The sequence below is a fragment of the Zalophus californianus genome, chromosome 5 (assembly GCF_009762305.2).
Source record: "Zalophus californianus isolate mZalCal1 chromosome 5, mZalCal1.pri.v2, whole genome shotgun sequence".
Lineage (NCBI taxonomy): Eukaryota > Metazoa > Chordata > Mammalia > Carnivora > Otariidae > Zalophus > Zalophus californianus.
This window is the reverse complement of record NC_045599.1, coordinates 117,646,155-117,672,633: the sequence shown is the minus strand read 5'-3', so window position 1 is coordinate 117,672,633 and position 26,479 is coordinate 117,646,155. Positions and strand designations below refer to the sequence as shown.

General features: G+C 35.2%; 1 protein-coding gene across 4 annotated transcripts in view; it reads left to right on the top strand.

The window, feature by feature from the left end:
* Nucleotides 1-26,479, top strand: part of PARP8 (poly(ADP-ribose) polymerase family member 8) — a 175,809-nt gene that overhangs the window by 111,240 nt on the left and 38,090 nt on the right. For 3 of the 4 annotated variants that reach the window (XM_027605409.2, XM_027605408.2, XM_027605407.2), the window contains exons 9-15: nt 2,099-2,159; nt 2,591-2,681; nt 7,511-7,577; nt 14,495-14,620; nt 15,141-15,705; nt 17,283-17,333; nt 17,436-17,531. In XM_027605409.2, the coding sequence (XP_027461210.1) occupies nt 2,099-2,159; nt 2,591-2,681; nt 7,511-7,577; nt 14,495-14,620; nt 15,141-15,705; nt 17,283-17,333; nt 17,436-17,531 (1,057 nt within the window). The remainder of the gene's footprint in view (nt 1-2,098; nt 2,160-2,590; nt 2,682-7,510; nt 7,578-14,494; nt 14,621-15,140; nt 15,706-17,282; nt 17,334-17,435; nt 17,532-26,479) is intronic. The other variant, XM_035727635.1, reaches the window with a different exon arrangement.

Sequence of the window (26,479 nt, the reverse complement as noted above, 5' to 3'; positions counted from 1 at the left end):
TTATGAATAATACAGATTTTTTTTATTATGTTATGTTAATCTCCATACATTACATCATTAGTTTTTGATGTAGTGTTCCATGATTCATTGTTTGCGTATAACACCCAGTCCTCCATTCAGTACGTGCCCTCCTTAATACCCGTCACCAGGCTAGCCCATCCCCCCACCACCCTCCCCTCTAGAACCCTCAGTTTTTTTCTCAGAGTCCACAGTCTCTCATGGTTCGTCTCCCCCTCCAGTTCCCACCCCCATGCAGTGTTTTTAAAAAATCAATTACTATGTGAATAATTTTTATCCCTTTTCTTTTTTATGTAATCTAAAAATATTATCATCAAAGAATGAAAAATACAATTTCATAAATAGTGAAAATGTGGTCAGGGTTTTGATATATATATTTTTTAATTTTTTAATTTTTTTGAAGATTTTTATTCATTTGAGAGAGAGAGGGAGAGTGCACAAGCAGAGGGGTGGGGCAGAGGAGAGGGACAAGCTGAGCAGGGAGCCCTGTTTTGATATATTTTTAAGGGGATGATGGAGAAAGCACAGAGGCTGAATTCTTATATTCTTTTTTTTTTTTTAAGATTTTATTTATTTGAGAGAGAGGGAGAGTGAGAGGGAGAAGCAGACTCCCTGCCGAGCAGGGAGCCCGATGCGGGGCTTAATCCCAGGACCCTGGGATCATGACCCGAGCTGAAGGCAGACGCTTAACCGACTGAGCCACCCAGGTGCCCTGAGTTCTTATATTCTAATATGCTGCTTGTTGTGTGTCAGACATTAAAAATCAAAAAAACCCTTCAATTCCTTCATTCATCAAATTACATAAAACTGTTTGATCATTAAAGGTGTCTTCTCTGAACCCTAGACAAGTGCCACAGTTTTGTATTATATTAGCCTTACCTGAATACGTAATACACAGAAATTATCATTGAGTGCCAGATACTATCCTACACACAGTTTTGAAATTGAACATGAATTCAATGCCTGACTTCCCCACTGATTTATCGACTCTTTGGCGTCTGATTTCAATTCTCTAAAGCTCATTTTCATCATTTGCAAACGAGGATAGTAATGGTATCCTCGTCAGAAGGCTACGGTGAGGACCCTGCAAAGTGATAGTTTATTGAATAGTGAACTGATTAATCACCTGCGTAAATAAATAGGATGTGTGTGTTTAAATCTTGGCTCTGCTGCAGAGTGATGATGGATAAGTTACTTTATTACTCTCAGCCTCAGTTCATGTGTGTATAATAAATTAAAGGTGGTGGTGGTACCTATCATGAACCATGGTCACGTGTATGTAAAATTCTTAGAATAAGTTCTGGCACATGAGCGCTTAATAAATATTGGCAGCTAACTTTTATCATTTCAGTTATCTGTATAATTTTATTTCTCACCGTATATAGCATTTGTAACTTCATACTTTTATAAAAATATAAAAAATACAGATATGTGTATATAGAGAATCTGGGGAAACTATTGTTTTTTTGTTCTTTCATGTATGTATGCTGGTTTACGGCTCCACATGGGCTGGAGAAAATTTGGTGTTTAGAACGTCTTCATGTGGCACATGGTATTGTTACTTGTTTTAATTTGGATATGTCAGACTTTCAGAGCTGCCTATCAAAACACGATGACATGTAAGCGGCAGAGCCCGTGGATCCGGTCAGAACCAGTGATGTTTAGCATGGAAGGGAAAGTCACGGGCACATCCTTGTGGCAGTGAATTATTTTCCCACCCCTTCTTCCTGTCAGAAACTCCTTCCTTTGGGGCAACTCTTCCTCTTCAGAGAGCACAACGAAAACCAAGTGGTTGAATTTGCCACAGAGAACTGGGGATATTTGAAACTATGAAGCAAACAATTCTTGAATTTGTGTATGCAAATGCATGTACGTAAAAATAGAAAGATGTCTAGATGGTATAAATGGTCACAGGAGATGACAATCCAACTACATGGAGTTCGTTAATTCATGTCCCCAGTCACTTCTGAGCTCTCTGTGGAGATCAGCGAGAAGAGTTAGGGATTGAATCTTTGACTTAAACAAGCACACATTATCTTTTAAGGAAAATGGAAAAATAAGTGTTAATCTTTGCTTTCAGGGAATACGGAGCCATTGATGATGTAGATATTGATCTGCATATTGATGTTAGCTTTCTGGATGTAAGTATCAATTTATACAATATGATTGGTACATTCAGAAGCGTTTATTTGTACTGTTGGAAAAAAATAAATGTTTCTCATATTATTAGTAACAAGCTGATTTTGTTAAAGTGATTATAAAGAAATACAATGACTGGCTGAAGAAACACATTTTATATATGTATATTTTTACATTGGTTCTTTTAATATATTCTGAAATTTATGGGCTCTTATTATAGTACTTCATTATTTCTTAAATTTTTACTTTAATTTTCTCTGTAGAAGGTAAAAATTAGGAATACTTTGACATTCTTTTCCAAACCTTAGGTCTTATGAGTCTTATTGATTTATGTATTTCTTCAAAATAAATTTAAAAAAAGTTTCATTTTGGAAAAAAAAAATCAGGAACTCTCTAAAAGATGACTAATTCATCTTTTAATATATTTGCACAGGAGGAGATTGCTGTGGCTTGGGAAGTGATTCGAACAGAACCTATAATTGTCCGACTGCACTGTTCACTTACACAGTATTTAAATGGCCCAGGTTAGTTTTATTTCTCTGTTTACTATTTTGAATTAATTAGTTGTGCTCTGTGCATGAAACAATGTTCATTTGGTAATTCTGAGCATAATTGCAGCTATCTTGGTAATGGTACTTAAATATACTTGCATCATAACAAAGATGGTTTATTGCCAGTCTAACTTAGGGAAACAGAGACATACATTTAGTTGTATAGATTTCAGGAGTTGACAAGTTGCTGTGAAACAAACAAATAAAACCTAAAAGAGAACTTTGCATATAGTAGAGGCTCAGTAAGTATATTTTGGGTTGCCCTTAGATTTAATTATTTGTGTCTCTGATTCTGGGATTCGATTTTACTGTTCACTTATCCCACCTTTGATTAGTGATGAATTTAGCCTAACTATAAATATAACATACTTCTTTTTTTAAAAATGGAGATCTTAGTAATGTTTTTGTTTTCCACTATCTTAAAGGATGATTTTGCTATATCTCAAGTGATAGCTATTTACAGCAAAGGACATGATTATTAAATCTTGCCAATACTTACTGGATTAAGATATCTTCCCCTACCAGATACACATGCACATGCGTGCATCTGCACATGCGTGCGTGCGTGCACACACACACACACACACACACACACACACACACACACACACTGTATCTACTCATGTTGCTCCAATTATATACTGCTGAATAACAAACCACCCCAAACTTAGTGGCTTAAAACAGCTTACCATCTCTCACTGTTCTTTGAGTTCAACTGAGCAGTTTTTGCTTGGAGTCTCCCATGCCTTTGGAAGTCAGGTGGTAGGTGGAGCTTATGTCAACTAAAGGCTCTGCTAGGTTGGATGCTCAAGATGCTGGACTTTGAGATATCTTGCAGTTGATAGTGTGTCATCTTGAAGCTCAGCTGCGGCCCCTTGACTTGACTGTTGACCTTACACATGGCTTCTTCATGTGGTTCCAGTTTCTTGTAGCATGGTGACTGGGGTCCGAAAGCAAGTGTTACAAGAGACAGGCTGTGGATGCCACCTGGAAAAAGGCACAGTGAATCTTCCGCTGTATTGTATTGTTCAAAGCAGTTGAAAAACCCACCCAGAATCAAGGGATATGGACATAGACAGCACCTCTTGAAGTCAAGGCCATCTTCACACATCCTTTACTGTGATGTTGGCATGTTTTTCTTTAGGCATATTAAGGAACTTAACATCTACTATTAGCTTTTACACAAGAAAGATCCCTGACCTTCCAAGTTTATGAAATACATAGGGAAATCTCTCATTTTGAAAAAGTTTCTGTTGAGTCACCTCTTTTCTGTTTTTATATAATGATTTCTACTTAATCAGCTCTTAATATAAACAACATATGATTTAATGCCAGGCAAAGACAACTAGATGTTACATATTTTTATTGTGATTATTTCAAATGTGTAGAAATGTAAGAAAGAAGAAAAAGAATTACTCATATCTATAGTGAGAAACCTGTGAATAGTTTGGTGTTTCTCTTTTCTCTGCACACGTGGCTCATTTTCATAAAGTTGACATTGAACTGTATAGTTAAACACCTTAATGTTATGTCACGAGACTGTCCTCAAGTCATTAAATATTCTAAAATGGAATAATTTGTAATATCTGCACAATATTCCAGGTATAGGTGTATGTGTTTTTGCTGTTTCCCCAGATACTTTGTTGTATGGTTTTTTTCTTTATTTAGGGATTTGATATGTGACCATTCGATTTTATTCTGTTGGTGGTTAAAAGAAAAAGCAGCTCTTATGTCTGAACTTTTTTTTTTTTTTTTAATTATCAGGGTTAGGAACAAAATTGGGTCAGTTCATCTCTACTCACACTACTCCATCTGTGTGAGATGAGAATGTGGCATGCTTTTATGTAATCCTACCAGTGTTACTCACTTTTTAAATATAATCTTGAATTTTAGGCAGAGATTTTTCTTTTCAACATCTCTTTAAAGATTTATTATATTTGTATGGTTTTGTAAATGTTCTAACAATTGTATTCTAATTCACGTTTAGATGATTGTATTGTTCAGTACCCCTTCTTCGGTATTACAGCTCATCCATAATTTAGTCCTTCTGTTTTCATTTCTGTTAGTTAATTGCTACCTAATAGTTCGTAAACCAAAGAAACATGAGGATTATGCTTGTTTTTTTTCATACTGGAGAATGGCTCTCATTTTGTGCATGAGACACACTTGACCAACTATAAGTTTATGGGGTCATAATAGTCCCCCCCCCAAAAAAGGTAAAAATACTTTAGAAACTTCTGCTAGTTTGTGTCTGAAGTGTTTTAATTTTGTTCATTTGCAAGACATCTATTTTGGCGTTGCTTATGTTTTGTTATGTGTACTTACTGGGCTATTTTTCCCCTCTTTTTCCTTAATATTATCTTTTACGTATTGATTTTCAATTGGTACCCTTTGGTCTTAATTTACCTCAGACAAGTTTCGTGACTAATCCAAGGTTTAGACTGACCTAGTTAGCAGTTCTTTTTGAAAGAATTCATTGCTAGCTTTTGGAAATGTATGAGTAATACTTATTTGAGCTGTAATACTTGATCAGGGCTAATCTGACAAAATATCTGTAAGTGAACAAGAATGATAAGAATTAAAGAAATACACCTCCTTATCCACTTTAATATTAAAGATAAAGATTATTTTCATTGTATATGAGGAAATATATTTTAAATAAAAAGACATGATTATTCTTATTATGTATTTTTTCCAGTATTGCTGGTGTATAAGTCTAGTTTCTGATCTGAAAGGCAAGGCTGCTTTTAGTTTAATGTGATAAACAACCAACATTATTAAAAATTTTTTTCTGTGCAAATCATCTCATCATTGGTACCTGCACATGTACATGATCAGTGTTAGAATCATTTCCATGTATCTTAAGCAGCCCTCACTTACTGCCTTCCCAACCTACGTTATAAGAAAGACAAGGAAAAATTGAATAACTTTCATCTTTTTTAAAACATGAAAATATTTCTCTAGTGCATTCTGTCAAGTTCTTCCTCAGTCTTTTGTCCCTAAAAATGAACCCTCGTGGGGAATTATTTGGTTATTTTAAGGTAACTTTTAAATAAATTTAGGAAGAATAGACATTTTTATATTCACTTTTCCTTTATTCCTTTAAAGGAAGATTTGTTCGTTGTTTTTAATTTTATGTATCAGTACCATTCTGTGTTTGTTTTTTTTTCTGCCTGAGGTCAGTAATTTTAGCTAAATTTATTCATGAGTACTTGTTTGCTTAATGGGAATTTTATATTCCAGTTTATTTTCTAACTGGTTATTAGTTATCAGAAAACTATTACTTTTAAAAATTTTTATAAAAATTGAGGTGCCTGGTTTCTTCGTTGGTTAAACATCCAACTCTTGATTTTGAGTCAGGTCATGATCTCAGGGTTGTGAGATTGAGCCGTGCATCGAGCTCTGCGCTGAGTGTAAAGTCTGTTTAAGATTCTCTCTCTCCCACTGCCCCTCCTTCCTGCTGTCTCTCTCTCTTTCTCTCAAAAAAAATTATAAAAATTAATATAAAACATTTTTAGATTTATGGAAAAATTATAAAGGTAGTACAGTGTCCCCATATACTCTGCATCTCGTTTCACTGATTATTAACATCTGAATACACTCAAGGCAACTAATAGTAATAATTAATTTCATTAATTTAATAGTAGTATAAGTTTTATCACTTGAATCTTGAAACATTTTTGAAAGTAACATCTTGTTAGCTCTTTCAGTATATTCTAAAATTTGGGTCATCCAGATTTTATCCTACTAGTTGAGTCAATGTTTGTAACTTACATTTCCCTAGAAGATTTATCATTTTGATAAAATATTGATGTTTATTTTCTAGTCATTCATAGTATGAATAAGTTTTGGTCTTTGTATCATTAATTTGTAGGAATAATTTATATATTCTGGGTAAACATTTATGTCTCCTATCTCTCTTTTCTCTCTTTCTCTCTGTGTATCTTATATAATTTCTTCTGGTGACAATTTCAGTTCTTCTAGTGCATTTTGGATTTTTCTGCATTTTTTAAAAACCAGGTCCCTTTTGTTTCTCTGCCTCCATCTCCCTAGTCACTTTTCCCACCTACCTGGGAATAGATTGTGTCTTCTTAAATCTTTCAAGAGAGAGCACAGCATGTTCCAATTTTGTCATCTTTTTCTTTAAAAAAAAAAAATAATTCTGCTGAGTTTTCAAGATGTTAGGATTTTTCTTATTCATTTTTGAATTTCTGTAGCCCTGGGTTTGGGATAGGAGGGATTCGAGTGATGTCCACTCTGTTCCTCAGTCTATCTAAGGATTAGCATGCTTTTGGAAAAGGAACTGATTAATGATACTAACAACAGTTTTCTTTGATCAGTGGAGTGTTTGTGTCCCAGAGTAACGGCTAACACGGGGGGTGAGGAAATTGGGGATACCAGTTTGGTTCCAATGTGGAGCACGTGTGATCTGAGAATGTCCTGTTAACAAAGACAGTTCACCACCTCCACTGACCCAGACCACAGTATCTCTTGCCAATTACTTTAATAAGTTCCTGAGTGATTTTTCTTACTTCTACCCTTGTTTTCTAATGACCAAGAATGATCTCCAAAATCTATATATATAAAGCATAAATAGCAATGTATAAAACTGTGTATATGCTATTTTTAAATATGTATGTGTATATAAATATGTCTTACATACTATATAGTATGTAAATGTATAATATATTTATGTATGTGTACATATTAGAGTGTATCATATATATTACTTTTCAGTCTTTTTCCTGGCTGTTGGTTAAGTTTCAGCTCAACATATTGACTGATTATTTTTTCCTTTGCAGTGCCCACTGTTGATGTCTTTCAGATTTCTACAAAAGAGCGATTTGGATTGGGACATCAGCTGAAAAAGTAAGTTTCCCAAGAATAAAAAAATAAATTTCTTTGAAAGAGAGCTGAGTTCTCATTTTGCTCACTCCCCTCCCCACCTTCTTATTAAATAAGAGCTCTTTGAAGTGAGCGCCTCAGGAGAGGAACTCTTCCGATGCCAAGAGCTGCATCAGTAATTTAGCTGGCAGAGCTCACCTCTCGAAGCAGCCGCAGTCCTTCTGTTTGCCCACGTGGGTTCACTCTCCTCCCTGCAACACCTGCCCTCACCTGTGGAGGCTGATCTGTGTGGGTGCAGGTTCTAATGTGTTGCTGTGTCTCGAATGCGACCAACAGAGGAGGAAGCAGTATAAAAAAGCAGTATTTATTGCCTTTCATTTCCACTCTTAAGAGGTTACCTTGAGTTGACTAGCCCTTCAAGGGAAGCTTTCTTCTCTGCTCTAGGCCACAGCCTATGCATGACTCTCTCTCTTACTGAGTTCCATTACAGTTTCCCTCTGCCTGTTCCTTGGGGCCTAGAGGTGGTAACAGTTGGCAGCCACTGCCCTGTGCTACTGCACTGTGCTTGGCTACTGTACTTACACTCTTGAAATGATCTTTCCTTTTTTAAATAAACCCTTTATTTCCTCTTCGGACCTTGACTAATGCAATGAATGAATTTATATTTTATGAACATAAAATTATCCCAGTCAAAATGACTTTTAAAACATGGTAGCATATAGTCAAAATATAAATTTAATAAATCCTGTGCTATATATCAGCTATAAGAATTTGTATTACTGGGATGCCTGGGTGGCTCAGTCGGTTAAGCATCTGCCTTCGGCTCAGGTCATGATCCCAGGGTCCTGGGATCGAGTTCTGCATCAGGCTCCCTGCTCAATGGGGAGCCTGCTTCTCCCTCTGCCTCTGCCCCTCCCCCGGCTTGTGCTCGCTGTCTCTGTCTCACAAATAAATAAATAAAATCTTAAAAAAAAAAAGAATTTGTATTACTGGAGAATTCCCAAAGGATTATTTATTCTTCTGAATATGCAAATTTTACTTCAACTTAAATTTACCATTAGATTATTATCTATTTAAACACATGGTTTGCATCCTCAACGATGATTCAGTTCATGTGTTCACCTGTATTTTAATGAATTTTAATTGGGCATCAGACATTATTAGCCTTTATTGAGCAATTTTCTAAGAGAAAGTACTTTGAAACTTTTATTTCATTTACTAAATGGGGATTTACTGTGGTCATTTTACTTGAGATTATGGTTGTAAGAGGAAGCTTGTGTGTGTTATCAAGAGTTTTACATATTATGGAGCTCTAGAATTGTCTTAAGTTTTTATGACTTGACATTCCTCAGATGTGAGTTATGTGTGGATCACATTTGAAAGGAAATTAAGGTAAAGGGAGTATTCTTGCATATTCCCAATGTTGGGTTTAAATATGAACATATAAAAATTAGATAATAAACCCTTAATGTTTAAAATTGCACATCTCTAAAACTAAATTCAATTTACAACATATGTTTAGCACATTATAGAATGCAGAGTGGTTTCCTTATAAGCACTTAAAAGAGCAATTTTCTCATTTTTCTGTACTAGGATCAGGTGTACTTTTCCATTGGAATTGTCTTTGTGTGTGTGTGTGTGTTGTTTTTTAAAGATTTTATTTATTTATTTGAGAGAGGGAGCAAGCAAGAGAGAGGGAGAGAGAGAGAGCCTGAGCAGAGTGAGGGGCAGAGGGAGAAGCAGACTCCCTGCTGAGGCGGGAGCCCAACCTGGGGCTTAATCTTGGGACCCAGGGATCATGACCTGAGCCAAAGGCAGATGCTTAAATGACTGAGCCACCCAGGTGCTGATGGTTTTTTTTTTTTAATTTATTTTATTATGTTATGTTAATCACCATACATTACATCATTAGTTTTTGATGTAGTGTTCATGATTCATTGTTTGCATTTAACACCCAGTGCTCCATGCAGTACGTGCCCTCTTTAATACCCATCACCAGGCTAACCCATCCCCCCACCCCCTCCCCTCTAGAACCCTTAGTTTGTTTCTCAGAGTCCATAGTCTCTCATGGTTCGTCTCCCCCTCCGATTCCCCCCCTTCATTTTTCCCTTCCTACTATCTTCTTTTTTTTTTTTTTTAAAACATATAATGTATTATTTGTCTCAGAGGTACGAGTCTGTGATTCAACAGTCTTACACAATTCACAGTGCTCACCATAGCACATACCCTCCCCAATGTCTATCACCCAGCCACCCCTTCCTTCCCACCCCCCACCACTCCAGCAACCCTCAGTTTGTTTCCTGAGATTAAGAATTCCTCATATCAGTGAGATCATATGATACTTGTCTTTCTCTGATTGACTTATTTCGCTTAGCATAATACCCTCTAGTTTAATTGGATTTTGTTTTCTTTGTTGAGCTATGTCTTATAGGTCTTGGAGCTAAGCATGGAGCCTGCCTCTATGTTATGCCATCCAAGTTGATTATCACCATACCTTGGCACATCTTTTCTTTTTTACCCCCTCCTGTGATGTTTTCTCCCATCACGCAATTTTCCTTGTTTTTAAATTTTTTTTCTAATTTAATAACTTTATTTTTTTAAGAGCAGTTTTAGGTTCACAACAAAACAGAACAAGATACAGAGATTTTCCATATACTTCCTGTCCCCACATATGCATAGGCTTCCTGTTATCAACATCTCCTACCGGAATGGTACATTTGTTAGAATTGATGAATGTACATTGATGCCTGACTATCATCCAAAGCCCATAGTTTTTACTTTATGTACTTTTGTTAGCCACTTAACCCGTTTTTAAAAAAGTGAAGTGAAGTTGATCCAAAGGAGAGAAGAATTATAAAAACAGAGAAATCTTGGAATATATGACTTTCTGCCTTTTAATGATGTCTGAGTTATATTGTTTGGGCTCAGAAAAAGAAATGATGTGTATTAATTCCAACTCTGAGAAATTAAGGAAAGCTGTGTTCTGTAGTCATTGTTTAATCACTTTGTAGAATATGTAACATTTTATTAATATTTCCATCTAAATGTTTAACATTTTAAAAAGGTTAATTACTTATATGGATAAATTTTAGTTCTATGAACAGTTTAGTATATGGGCTAGAACTTTTTCATAATGATTCCTGTTAATTTTTAATCTAATTTGCTTTTCCTTAATTATAAGTGACTGGGTTTGCATGTGATCCTTTCTAGTCTGAAATCACATGATTTCCAAAAATCTGATCTCATCCTCACAATAAGTCGTAAGAGGAAACTGAAATATAAAGAGGTTATTTTCCAGAAACATATAGCAAGTTAGGAAGGCAGACTCAAAATCTAGGCCCTTTGTTATTATTGCTCTGGTTTGTTTTCAGCAAATGAGAAACACTCATTAAACTTTGTCTTTGATTCTTTATTTGGTGTGTTTCTGGCAACTAGACAGGCTTAACGATTGCAGGCACAAATGCATACGCAGAGCTTATTGTATGTGAAGCACTATTGTAAGCGCTTTACCTACATTAACTCGCTTGATCTTGACCACAATGCTATCCAGCAGGTACAGTTACTATCCACATTTCCTGGATGATGAAACCGAGACCCAGAGAGATTAGGCAAGGTGCTAAGGTCATAGTGAGAAAGTGATAGAGCCAGAATCTGACCCCAGATCAATACTTTTGATCCATCCACCAATCTGCTTCTCATACAATCGTAGGTATCCTTTTGTTTTATGTAAGACTTGGGATATGTTTTTGGCACTGAATGAATATTGGGAAAACATGAAGGCATTAAAAGAGGCTGAAAGAAAAAATAAGTACTGACCCAAAACAGTAGTGGGTCAACAGTGTAATGATCAGCCTCATATAGAGTATCTGTCATTCCAAAGCTAAACATGGCACAGGCCATGGAAATACTCTTAAACTATGTATGACTTGATGCTGAATTTGCATTGATCAAATTTAAGTTGTTTTTAAAAGGAAAAAAAGCCTTGCAAATCTCCAGTATTGCCTTAAATATATCCAAACATAAAATTAGATGTAAATTCTTCATCTGTTGAGTTTGCATTTATAAAACAAAATTCAATTTATAACTGAGGTGTAAATCAAAGTAAAACACTCAAATTTTATTTGTAAAATTAATACATTATTTTGATTTGATGCATGATGCTATTTTGCTGGAGCTGTTAGACCACCACAGGTTAAATATAGTACTGGCTCCTTGAGTGCTTATTCCTTTTGAAATCAGCATAAAGAAAATCATAGCGTTGCCCACATAATACTCCCTTTTCTCTGCTTGAACTACCTTGGGACCTTTGTTGATGCAACTGACTAAGACATTGTCTGGTGTAATTGACCTTTGAGGTCTTTTTTCAACCAATGGCAATTGTACCAGCATAATAGTAAACAAACACCGGTGTGAGTACTAAAATCTCTTGGTGGCTCTCCATTATCAAGAGGTGTTCATTACACCGCATGTGCTCATATGTATATTTCACATTACGGTGGACATTAAATATGACTTTCTTACAGGACAGTTAACTCCCAACTTTTGAATCCAAGAACATCTCGAGATGTGGGTGCCCAAGTTGAAGAATTACTGGTTTCAGATGCTGAGGTCACACTTTGGAATGCTAATGTAGTATGAAAGTTGGAACAACTTTAGCTATTGACTTGTGATTTTTTTGTTTTTTTGTTTTTTCCAATTAGTCTATCAAGAATTAGAAAAGCACTTGTTAGGTTTCTTAGGGAATGGTGCATAGGAATGGCAACTTTTTTATAGGAGGAAAAGAATCTGAATCTGCTTGGTGCAAAGGGTGATGTCACTGGAGATTGCAGGTTAGCTATAGGGACAAATGAAAATCCTAATATTACTGTTACATTTAAATCATGCTGAAATCTTGGGTGAAAAAAATCTTCAAAAATAAAATGTTAAATAAAAAAAAATTTCCATTGGCCTGAGCTTGAAGGTGAATTTACTGCAAATTTGGAATCCTGCATCATAGACTGCAGTTTTATCCCCTTCTTCCTCACTACCTCTGTAGCTAAAAAGGCCCCCAAATATTCCATAAATGACTATTTCTTCTGAACTCATCTAAGCTCGCTGACTAAAGGCCAGGGGTAGTAAGTCTGAGGTTGTACTTTGTGGTGATCGATGTTAATTTGATAGAAACTGAGGATCTTGAGAAATTAATAATGGTCTTAGTGCTAAGAGTCACACCTGTTTGAGTAGCATATGTTAACATAGGTCATTCCATATTGGATAGCATAATGCATGTTGCAGTTTTGCCATTTATCACCAGGCTAAATTGGGACAATTTCAGTTTTTAACCTTACTTAACCTTATTTGTGAAATGTGTAGAATAATAGTTACTATTCTCTGGGGTGTTGAGAGTTAAAAGAAAAAAAAGTCTGTTATATAAATTACTCCTTGGTATATTATAAATGGTAAATATTGGTACCAATGGTTTGTGTTTTGTGGGTTTTTTTTTTTTTTTTTGCTCCAAAAGCAATCTGTGTTAGAAATAACTGAGAAGAACATGAAAAGCAGGCAATGCTGAACTGACTTTTGAAAGAAAATCAGAATGTTTTAATTTATTGTATACATAAAGTTTAATCGTAAAGTTTCGCATCTACTTGAGTCTCAGTCTTAACAGACCCTCTGCCACTGCCACTTGAAAGGTGGAATCCGAGAAGCTGTCACAGTCAGGGACCCTTCTCAGAAAACAATACTGTGTCCAAGTCCTCAGCTGATGTTCCAGGATTCTTTGCCACGAAGCAGTTGTGGGCAGTCGTCTTGACTTAGAAAATACTGAGATCAGGAGTTGCCAAATTCCTGTTTTATGATAGTAACTAAAAGCTTTTAGAGACACACAATTTTTTTTAATTTTTACTTTTATATATTTTTTTAAGATTTATTTATTATTTTAGAGAGAGTTTGCGCATGCACATTTGGGCAGGGGAGAGACAGAGGGAGAAGGAGAGGGAGAACCTCAAGCCGACTCTGTGCTCCCAGACCAGACCCGATCTCACGACCCTGAATTCATGACCTGAAGTGAAACTACGAGTTGGTCACTTAACTGACTGAGCCACCCAGGCACCCCAAGATACATAGTTTTGTTTAAAAAAACAGTGTATTTAAAAGTGAATGGGCTGTGCAGAGAGAGAAAATTTGCTCATTTCATATTTCTCCATAGAGTCAGTTTTACATGGTTCCTTTTTACTTAACGATTTCACAGTTTCATTTTATTTTTCCTTTTCATGAAGAAAACTGCATAAGCAAATCACGTAAAAAGAAATTGACTTTACTTGTATCTTAAGTGATAAAATCATAGTTAATATCAAACATTATTTCCAAAATGTGTTTCTGTCACCAGCAAAATAATTCAGAACTTCCTTTTGACTAAAGAACTTCGGCTAATGTTGTTTAAAGGCTGCCCTTCTAAATCTCTTTATAGCCTATTATTTATCAATTCTTTTTTCTTAAGGTATTTATTTATTTATTTGAGAGAGAGAGAGAGAGAGAGCAAGAGAGCACGAGCACAAGCGGTGGGGGGAAGGGGAGGACAGAGAGAGGGAGAAGCAGACTCCCCACTGAGCTGGAAGCCCAACGTGGGGCTTGATCCCAGGACCCTGAGATCATGACCTGAGCTGAAGGCAGACGCTTAACCAACTGAGCTATCCAAGTACCCCTATTTTATCCACTTCTTTAATCATTTATGTTATTAATCATATAACACTAATTAATGAGTTATTAACCAAAATGCAATAAAGTCATAGAAATTTTCTGCATGGTGCTTTCCTACACATGGAAACATCTTGTATGATTTTAAATTATAATCTCACCAATTACTATGCATTTATTTTCCTTTGATAAATACATTCTCTACATAATACGGAAATCTCATATCATCTTGGAACTGTGATGACAGAGTTACTTTGGATTGACAGGATCATGCAGGCATTTGTTACACAGCAGTGGAAACAGAGCAAAGAAAAATCCAATTGCCTGCACAATAAGAAGCTATCAGAGAAGAAGGTGAAATCTCCCCTGCATTTATTTTCTACCTTGCGCAGGTGGGTAGCAGATGACTTCTCTGTTGTCTTCCTCACTTCTGAGCATGTGCTGCTCCATGGTTAGGTACTTCAGAGCATTCTTTCTATAGTCTTGGCATTCATTTATTTTCCGTGTGACTTCAAAGAACGGACCAAGTTCTGTCGATTCCATCAAAAGCATAGATACCCATTTCTACATTCAGAGTGTTCGTTTTCTTAACATGGTTAAATGTGTTAAAATGACATTCTTTGTTTTCTCATCACATAGAGTTTTCTGTACCAAAATTAGTTCTGCAAAGAGTTCTGGGACGGGAGGGGCCCAAAACCTGATAATCTGTTTTTGTTTTGCAGGAAAAACATAATTCAGTTCAGTCCATATGATTACTGTGCCCATACTTGCGGTTGCTATTTGAGCTGGATGGGCTGTATTAAAACGAGGTGGTATTTGTGGTCGAGTTGAGTTGATTGCGCCTACCAGGTGTTCTCCGCAGTGTGTCATACTCACGATTTCCCCTGTATTAATTGTTGTTCCATTTTCAAGGTCGCCAAGTTATCCTCCCCCTGGTTGTGGTAAAAGCAAGTCCAAACTGAAATCTGAGCAAGATGGAATTTCCAAAACACATAAGCTGCTGCGGAGGACTTGTTCCAGTACCGTCAAGACCGACGATGTGTGTGCCGCCAAGTCGCACAGGACCTTTGGTCGCTCCCTGTCCAGCGACCCCAGGGCTGAGCAGGCCGTGGCGGCCATTAAGTCACACAAACTCTTGAACCGGCCCTGCCCAGCAGCTGTCAAGCAAGAGGACTGCCTCACTCTGAAGTCGCACAAACTGTTGACTCGGTCCTGTTCTGGAGACCCGCGATGCGAGCACAATACCAACTTGAAGCCCCACAAACTGTTAAGCAGATCTTACTCCAGTAATCTCAGAATGGAAGAGCTGTATGGACTGAAAAACCACAAGTTGCTCAGCAAGTCTTACTCCAGTGCTCCCAAGTCATCCAAGACGGAGCTTTTCAAGGAACCTAACGCAGAGGGCAGGAGGCTCTCTCTTACCTCAGGGCTTATCGGTATCTTAACACCATCTTCATCGTCATCTTCCCAGCCTGCTGTGCGTAAATACTTTCATCCTGAGTTCCTAAATGTTAGCTAAGGTGCAGGAGAGGTTTTTGTTGGTTTGTTTTGTAAGACCTGGAAGAGGAAAGAAGCAAGATTTTCGTTTTCGTTTTTGTTTTTTAGATATTTAGATATTTATTTCTTTTTAGATATTATTTTAGCATGCCAGACACTGGCAACCAGTACTGGAATGTTCATTTTGATTCTGAAAAAATAAATATAGCTATTGATTGAAGGTCTAAGTCCAAATTCCTGTCATGGTCATGAATGCTGCTAAAAATGGAAGGAAGTCACTTGGATCCACAAAGCCGATCCTTTTAAGCAAGCAGGACATTTTAATGTTTTATCAAGTAGGTTTATCTGTTGTCTAGTTTTCATACATAAGTAGTGGAGGACAAAGTTTGTCTAATAATTAAATTCAGAGTAATGTCCTTCCTTTTATATATACATATAAGAACATTTGCCTATGAACATCGTAACTTGTAGAGCAAAGTAACATCTACTTCTACTTTAAGCTTCACTTAAAGCTGCTTTCAGTGTCTACTTTCTAAAACTGAAATCACTTTATCCTGAAGTTTTTTGATGGAGATGGGGCCAGAAGGTAACTATATTCAAACTTAAGTCCTCTGCATGGTACTTATTGGGAGTCAGTCTTACACAGAATTTACCTTTGGAGTGATCAGCATTATAGCTGATTTCAGATAAAGAAACAGACCTATCTTATGTATATTAAATATGTAAAATAGTTGATAAAAATGTTGTTTTCTTTTAGTAAATGCGTGTGTTCGCTGGGGTAAGGGTATACTTAACTCTTAACCATATATATGGATACACCTAGAAATAGATGAAATTGAAAAAAAAATAAGATACATTATCAGAAAGTTGTGCTGCTCTTATATAGCTTTATTTCTAAAATTATATTGTAAATGATACCATAAAATTATATTTTGTGTTAAGAAAGTGTATTTAAGTATGTTGATAATTTTAGTCCCTAAAAGCCCATTTCTTATCAAAAGTAAGCAGTAAGGACACACAGAAAATAATGTCAAAATATTAACATAGAAAGTTTCCCATGACAGTTTCACCTAAGAAAGATAATTTCACATATTCTGTAAAAGAAAATGTCTTACAATCTTCCTGTATGGTTAAGCCTAATACAGTACAATAGTTTAGTGTTGTACCCCCTCAGTAGCTGTCTCATATATCTTTGGAGGAATAATTCTCATTGTGAAATAAGATGGAAATAGTCTAAATGAGGAGGTAGGAGCATTTGACAAAAAGTAGTAGAGAAAATGAGCTTTTGTGATCATTTAAAAATGCCAATCATTTTTACTAGAAGGTCAGAAATTAAGAATACTATTGGTTTAGCTTAGACAAGGCTTATGGTAGTAATGGCAGAAAGTATATTATAAAGAAATTCTAAAATCTTGATGTCATAATCAGTGATTTAATTCATAATTACAGTTGACCTTAGATCACACTTGTATTCACTGTTGCAAAAACTCAAAGGCTGTAATTCATATATTCTCTGAGCTAAAAAATTGTTTTTTTCTTTTACTTTGCTTTTTATAGCCAAATGGTGCCAAATGCATTCCAATACGAGACCGTGGCTTCCTAGTGCAGGTATGAGCCAAGTCATCCATTGTGGAAATATTTTAGCTTTTAATAGGTTTTCAAATTATTTATGAACTTGACTTAATTATTTCTCTTTATTGTTTTATTCAGACAATTGAGTTTGCTGAACAGCGGATCCCTGTATTGAATGAATACTGTGTGGTTTGTGATGAGCCACATGTCTTTCAAAATGGCCCCATGCTTAGGGTAAGTTCTCACTGGTAGAATATCAGCATTGATATAGAATATAAAAGGGTTAAGATATAAAAATAAGTAAATAACTTGATTTACAGTAAATGCTCTCTACTGAGCAAATTATTTAATACACATGGTGGTGTAATTTTGACAAATAAATGAATCACTATTTCTAAAGAAGTCTGTGAAAGAGCAGGTCATTTCATACTAGGAAAATATTTCTTAGTGTATTTCCTATATGTGCCTATCTGTCATCTCTCTTTCCTTCCCTCTGTTTATATCTGTCTATCCATCTACATCTATATCAATATAAATAGATGTAGATGTAGATGAATATAGAGATTCATATAGCTACAGATGTATATATATATATGTAGGCTTGTGAGCAGTGTTTCTTCAAAACCACACACTTTAAGATGCTTATTCTAGAGAGGAAATGGTAGAAGTTAGAAGAGATATACAGAGAATCAGAATTTTAAAGATTTCAAAAAAGTGTTAGCTCACTGAAACATTTGGGGCATTATTGAGGGAGTATAGAAGTAAGAATCAATGTGTATATGTTCCCACAAAGAATAAATTTTTCCATTTATTTAGATGCGGAGTTTGGGAGGAATGATCCAGTTTCAAGTTTTTCTGCAATTTTTAAATTGAGATAAAGTTCATATAATGTGCAATTCACTATTTTAATGGATACAATTCAGTAGTTTTTAGTGTGTTCACAATGTTGTGCAACCATTACCACTATTTCCAGAACATTTCCATTATCCAAAAAAGAAATCCATAACTGTTAGCAGTCATTCCAGTCTTCTCCTCTCATCCCCTGGCAACCATTAATCTATTTTTTGTTTCTATGAATTTGCCTATTCTGGACATTTCATGTAAATGAAATCATACATTATATGGCCTTTTGTTTTTGGCTTCTCACTTAATACAGTGTTTTCAAGGTTCATCCAATAGCATGTATCAATAGTGTATTCCCTTTTTTTGGTGTAATAATATTATATTACATGGATATACAACATGTGTTCATCCATTCATCATTTAATGGAATTGCTGGGACATATGTTAACTCTAAGTGTTTGAGAAACTACCAAACTATTTTTGACAGTGGCTGTACCATTTTATATTCCCACCAGCTGTGTATGATGGTTCCAGTTCCATCTTCTCCAAAACTTGTGATTCTCCTTTTTTTCCACCCCAGTTATAGCCATCTGAGTGTGTGTGAAGTGGTATTTCATGGTGGCTCAGATTTGCACTTCCCTAATGATTAGTGATTTTGAGCATTTTTTTCGTGTGCTTATTGGCCACTTGTGCATCTTCTTTGGAGAAACATCTCTTTATATTCATTCGTTGCCCATTTTAATTTGGATTATTTCTTTTTTGTTGTTGTTGAGTTATTAAAGTTCTTTATATATATCCTGGATACTGTATTTTTATTAGATAGGTGATTTGCAGATATTCTCTCCTATTTTGTGGGTTTTCTTTTCACATTCTTGATAGCGTCCTGTGACAAAAGTTTTTAATTTTAATGGAGTCCATATTTATCAATTGAACTGTTGCCTAATCCAAGGTCACAAAGATTTACACCTATATTTCCTTTTATGTGTTTTGTAGTTTCTGTCTTAGAATTAAGTCATTGATCCTTTTTGAGTTAATTTTTGCGTATGGTGTGAGGTTGGGTTCTAAATTAATTCTTTTGTTATGTAGCTATCCAATTGCCTCAGCACTGTTTGTTGAAAAAACCTTTTTTCTCCATTGAATGATTGTGGCACCCTTGTTGAAAATCATTTGACTATAGATATATCAGTTTATTTGGACTCTTAGTTTTATTCCACTGACCTGTATGTGTATCCTTACATCTGTGCTACACTGTCTTTATTACTGTAGCTCTGCATTAAGTTTGTAAGCAAGAAGTGTGAGTCCTCCAACTTAATTTTCCTATTTTAAGATTGTTTTCACTATTTGGGGTTCCTTGCATTTCTATAGGAATTCTAAAGTCAGCTTGTTCATTTCTGCAGGAAAAGGCAGCTGGAATTTTACAGGTTTGCATTGGATCTATAGGCCAGTTTGGGAAGTATTGCTGTCTTAATGATTTTAACCCCTCCAATCCAGGAACACAGGAAATTTTTCCATTTATTTAGATCTTTATAAAAATTTCTTTCTACACTATGTTGTAGTTTTCGTTGTTCAGGTCTTGTACATCCTTGGATAAATTTATTTTTGAGTTAGTTTATTCTTGTTACTCTTACCAACATTGCACTGGAGGTTACAACCAGGGCAATTAGGGAAGAAAAAATATTAGAAGGTATCCAGATTGGAAAGGAAAAACTAGAATGCTCTCCATTTGCAGATGACATGAGTGCTGTGTCTAGACACTGTACAGATAGATATTTTGCATATTGCTTCCTTATTTGATTTTCACAAAACTCTGTGGTTTATGTATTTTCGGGCTCATGGTGCAAATAAGAGGATTAAGATCGAAAAGAGGGTAAGCAATTTGTTCAGCATCACTCAGCTAGTATGGGTAGAAGCTGTACTTTGAGCTTATTTCTACGTGATTTCAAAACTGCATCATAAATGCTTATTGAAGGCTTCCTAAGTATAAGGCACCATGCTAGGTTCTGTTGTACTTTTTAAGAGAAATTTGTCCTGTTCTTGGGAATATATGTTTGAAAAGACAAATTATAAAGCCTAGACAGAGACAATTTTGTCAGAACTTGTTTGCATTTCAGGATTTATACTTTAAGAAACATGTAATAACCATTTATGATCATGGTCTTTTGTCAAGGTATATGATATATTTGTTTTATTTTACTTGTTTATGGGAAACATATACAAAAAGTTTATCTTGCCACCAATACACTATTCTCTATCAGTCAGCTTTTTTCTCAAAGAGATACAACGTTACTCTGAAACCCAAATTAACTAAATCAGCCTTTATTTATTAAAAATTTGTGCAAGTTTGTTATTTTTATGTGATACATGGAAATGTGTAGTTATGAGGAGAATAAGGAGAATCCTTTGGTCATCTCAGTTTATCCCACCAGGAGGTCCATCTTTATTTTGTTAGTGTTCGTCTGTGGATCTTGATCTATTGCTTGATCCTTGGCAATGCAATCTTCACTCCAGAAAATAATAGTAAAGTTATTAATGGCACTTGCTTTTTGAGTGCCTTTTATGTGATCATGTGTTTCAAATCGTTTTACATGGATTATGTGATTTAATCCTCTCATGATAACCCTGTGAGGTGGGTATTATTATTATTAGCCCTGCTTTACAGATGAGGAGAACACTAATTTATTTACTATCAACATTGCTAGTAAGTGATAGAGACAAGATTCGAACCCTGGTAGAATGACACCAAGGCCACAGTTCTTAATCATGATGCTACTCTTGACTCATGTACTTGAACTGACTACTTTTACATCCTGGAAATTTACTGCATTGTGGTCCTTGTGGTTCAGTTACTGGCAGTTCATTCCCATAGTAAGTGCTAGAAATATCCCGATTGCTATCAATATTCTCTGTGCCTTGCTTCAATTTTTGTTTTAAATATCTGTTTTATTCTGCACCAGTAAAGCTGGTGGTCTCTTTCTAGAAGTGGAAGCGCTTGTATAAATAACGATGTTTTCTAAATAAGTATATAGCTGGTTATCCTCTGGTTTTACGTTGCTGGGATTCAGACTGATATCTAAGGAAATCAGAAAACCTACTTTGGTTTCTTAAATAGTAAGATAAATGACAGCTGAATTCAAATCAGGAAATGGAAGTCAAAGGAAGAGAAGTAAACAGAAAAAACTGCCTTTTGATTGTCTTAAACAGATATTTAACCTAAATCCGGCATACTCATTTTTTTCTGTATCTCTCTTAACATTTATATTGCAAAAAGTTTTACTGTAATTTTAATAGAAATGTATAAAATTATTACACATAAAATTTCTTATGGAGTATTAATCACTATACTGACTCATTGACCATTTATTCAGCTCAGATGACACATTACAAATTGTAATAACTCCTAGAGATGTGAAGTGGAGAAGTTATATCCCAGTGGGTGATTAAATAGGTCAGATAAAACTCGGGGTTCCATAGAACTCTATGCCTAATGTTCATTACATTTGTTAGGTCTCTCTCTTTCAAAATTCAAACTGTATCTTATTTTTTTCTCTTTTCTCTAAGCATGATTATTTACTGAATGACTTAAGTTGCCCTTTACTACCATTTCCCAGAAGTCCTAACATTTTGGTCACTACTTGTACTGTTCTGTCACTTAGAGGTCAGGGTAAGCATGTCATACTTTCTGCACCACCAGTAACTACCCTGCTTCCTGATTTAGAAATACCACAATGACCAACTTATCTCTTTGTTCACAAAGGTTATAAAAGTCACTCCCAGGCATGAGGCCTGACAGGTAATACTTTGAAGATGCACAAAACTCACATTAACATCACAAGGATTGTTAATAGAGTCCTGGATTTCCCGTGTGGCAGTGCAGTTTGGATCATGATCAGAGAACCAAACCCAAACCCAATCAGTAGTTCTCTACATTTTGCAGTCAACTAGAGTATTAATGCAGCAAACTGTTGATGCTTTAAAGTGTTGATTTTGTCTTCATCCAGTGTTTTTGGAAAACACAAAAATAAGGATTTATTGCCAGACTCACCACTGTTTTCTCAGCCTCTCCCTTCCCAGTGCCCTTGTCTCTTTGTTATACTCACACCAACTGCCGTGATCAATGCAACTGTTTGTCTTCTTCTTTGAACCTGCACAAGGGCTGCTGAATTGGGTTGGAGAAAACCACGCACATGGTTGTAGGGATCTGGGGTCTCTCTATTTAGAAGTTTATCATTGGTACTTGGCAATCATTATGTATGTCCCTGGTTAGTAGAATTTCCCATTTCCCAGGTCAACATATGATACGAAAATTATGATCTCATTTTCTTCTCCTGTCATGTGAAAATATTCCAGATTGCTTGCTATGAATGGATAGATGAGACTTGAGATTTTTGTATCATTGTTCGAGAATAATGCCCAGTCCTACTGAAGCAAAATCAGCTGAGAAACCTGAGCTGTGGACCTTAGATAAATGTTTGTAACTAAGTTCTTATTTTCGGAGTGAAATTAACGACACCCATCATAATTTGGTCATAAGTTTAAGGCATTCCCATGAAAATTATTGAGAAACTGAGCATGTAGGTAAACCTTGATGTCCCATTTTACTTCCTAAGAGTAAAACAGGTAGGTCTTCTTATATTTAGGTCTGACTTTAATATTTGAAGAATGGATGGAAAAGCACATCCTGTTCCCTCCTCACCTCCTCCTCACATCCCCCACCTCATGCCACAGAAATAAGATTGCAATTTTTGAAATACAGGCTAAATAATAACTATACCAAACACCTTAGTTCAGAAATATGATTTTTTTCACATCCAAAATGAGTAGAAAGAAATTGGTTTTAAGGCTCAAACAACAACTTTAGTTGTATGAGATAATAGGGAACACTTTGTTGAAGCTTAAACAGGCATGAGCGTATCTTTACTATAAATCTGTCTTGATCTCCATGGGATTCCTGTCTGTCTTGATGGACAGTGAACTCCACCCCCGTCCCTGCCCTGAATGTATCTCTCTTCCAAACCATGAAAAGAACAGGAAGCATTGACTATAAAATCAGAAATACAAAGAGCTAAAGGCTTGTAGGTTTTGAATTTCTGGTAGCTATTCTTAATTATTCTCATATATTTTCAACCCTAGTTTTTTAATTATGAATTTTATTTACATTGCTCATTTCTTTTTTAGCAAGAACAATTTTAACAATAAATTAAGGGTTTCAATAAGCTATGGATATGAAAATAAAACTATTTCATGATAAGCTTTAATGAAAATTTTTATTAAACACTTATTTTGTATACACATTGGGTTAAAACAAGTAGAAGGTATAGCTTATCCAAGTTACCTAATATTGTTAATATTTAAACAGCTCTGTATACCTCAGGGAGATTTTCTAAACCTTATCTTACTTGGTTCTCTTTCTTGGTCTTCTTATCAACCTGGTTCGCTAGATGTGATTTTTTTTTTATCCCTGTTTTACAGACAGGAAAACTGAACTGTGCGCATCTGCCCCCATTGGAACAATCACCACTTTTTATCTGTTCTATATATTGGGCTTACATGAAAAATTTTGTTTGAACGGAAAGAGCATGGCAGAAAAGGTTTGAAAACCTCTCACCTACACCATGCTATATATAAGTACATAGCTAGATTCTCTTGAGTTTTATCATTTCTATTTTTAGTAGGAAGTAATTTAAATTCATTGAAGACACAAAGTTTCTAAAATGCAGTTAGTTTCTAAAATATTCTTTAGGCCTTCACCATTTTTGAAATATGTTTTCATTGCACACATTTAAATTGTTTTGATTCAACTAAAATTTAAAATGTATTTGTCTTAGCTTTAAAACTTCTAAAACAAATCTTAGGGACATATAAAGTTATCCATGTGTTTAAATGGTGCATAATGAATATTATATCGTGAAAAAATTATGTATGTAGAATAGCAAGAGGGACTGTCATGGTTTTACAGTCAAATTATAGGAACTAATTGCTTGAGGACAATACAATAACATTAAGAATTGGTAATATTTTACAAATTGAGACTTATTGATTGTAAATTAAAAAATGAATTCATAAATGATGTACAAATTTGGTTATATTCAGGCATATATGCTTTGTATTAAATTATGTGTAGTAAGACACATCATTACATTTATCCAGTAATAGCTATTAAATGACTATGTTCTCTTTTTTTAATACTTAAAAAAATTGGGGGTATATGTTATTCATTCATTCATTCATTCATTCATTTAAATAATCTCCATACTCAATGTAGGGCTTGAACTCACAACCTCAAGATCAAGAGTTGCATGCTCTACCAACTGAGCCAGCCAGGTGACCCACCTACGTTCCATTTTTAATTGATGCTAGAGCTTTCTGTATAAATAGTATAGTAATAGCAGAATATGTTGGGGGTGGGGGATTAGCTGAGAGTCAGCTAACATGGGAGAACGCTAACCCACAATATAATTACTTATGTTTCATTAGGGAAGAATGATTAGGTTTCTCTTTTTTGAATAAGATATCCTTTCTGTAAGCAATGAGACATCTAATCTTGATTGCTTAATATGATTTGAGAATTTTGTTTTAGTGTGCTATCTTGTGTTGACATTTTGAACTTCTCAAATAAAATGTGGGTAAACATGGGAGAAGGGAGGGTCAAAAGTTTACAAAATCTAGTTTGTAAATGTTTATCTCAAAATTAAGTTGATTTACATCTCAAATACTGTCTTGAACTTCCTAGTAAAAATGAGCAATAGACATAGAATTGTTATTTTAAAGATTCACTAGTATTTACTTAGTTTGGTGTTAATGTAGCATATAAATTAATCATCATATTACTACCTCTATATTTGCTGTCTAAAAAAAGGGAAGATAAAAATTATAAGAATGTAATGTGTATTTCTCATTTTTTAGTGTGGTAGTGAAATTGCCCTTTTCCCCCCAAAGTTTTCTAGGGTATCTGATTTCCTTTTTCAAATAGTTGCAACCATATATTCCTATAAATCAGCCTTATACATTTCAACAAAAAAGATGAAGAAAAGAAACATCCATAAAGTAATCAAGCCATAGCTTTATCTTTAGGAATGTATGTTTACTATTTAAAGTAATGGGTCAGGGGCACCTGGGTGGCTCAGATGGTTACGTGTCTGCCTTCGGCTCAGGTCATGGTCTCCGGGTCCTGGGACCCACGTTGGGCTTCTGGCTCAGCAGGAAGTCTGCTTCCCCCCTCCATCTCCCCCTGCTCATGCTCTCTCTCTCTTTGTATCTCTCTGTCTCAAATGAATAAATAAAATCCTTAAAAAAAAAAAAAAGTAATGGGTCACTTGGCAAGTCCATGTGATTTGGAGATTTGAATACAATCAGGTCTGGGAAGGGGATGAAATGGAAATACAGAAGAAAGCATTGAAATGTTGCCCATTTGTTACCCAAGATAAAAAAAAAAAAAGGAGATCAGGGTGAAATTGGTAAAAATTATTTGAGACAAAATCAGGGTGGCACATGAATACTTAAGATTGGGGACAAAGTGTGTGATAGAGATATGTAAGAATATTCTATTTTTTTTTTCAATCTTAGACATTTTTCCTATATTAAAATCTTAAAAATTTATCCATCCAGTCTAGTGGAGTGTGAGATATTTTATTTCATTTTAATTTCCGTCGTTTAAAGCAACAACTTGGTATTGTAAAAGATAGTTTCTATTGTTTTAAAACATTTCCTGGAATCTGTTTGTGAATACACATGTACACATGTGTACATACATACATATATACTTGGATGATCACAAAATACGTGTAATTGATTGCCGAAGTTCAAATGAAAAAATAAAATCAGTTGTTACGTGTATACACTAAATAAGCTTTATCCTATTATTCCTTTGGGAATGATGGATTTTATTCACACAAAATGTATGGTTATTTGACAAGAGTAGTATTAAAAATAAAATACCTTCTGTGTCCCTGTTTACTTCCTCAGTGAACATTGTTGGGTAGCTGGTACATGAATAAATTCTTAGGGCCCTTTGTGATTTCCATGGCTTATCTTCTCCGTGGATTCCTTTTGTATACAGGTCCACTAGACATCAACATAGTGTCTGTCACTGTGGTAAACGTACAATAAATGATTGCTATTATTTCAAACCGTATCATGCTCCCAGAAATTGAACAAAAGAAACAGCCAATGTCCCTGGGGAAAATTGAGGTTGAGACATACATGCACATAGACAAACACAAAAAAATAGAAGATTAAAAATAGGTTAAACACTTAAGAATAAGTAGCAGAAATTGAACAGTCTGCTCTAAGTACAGCTGTCTATATGTAGCAGTGTGTATATAGCTTGAGTCTGGATGAAG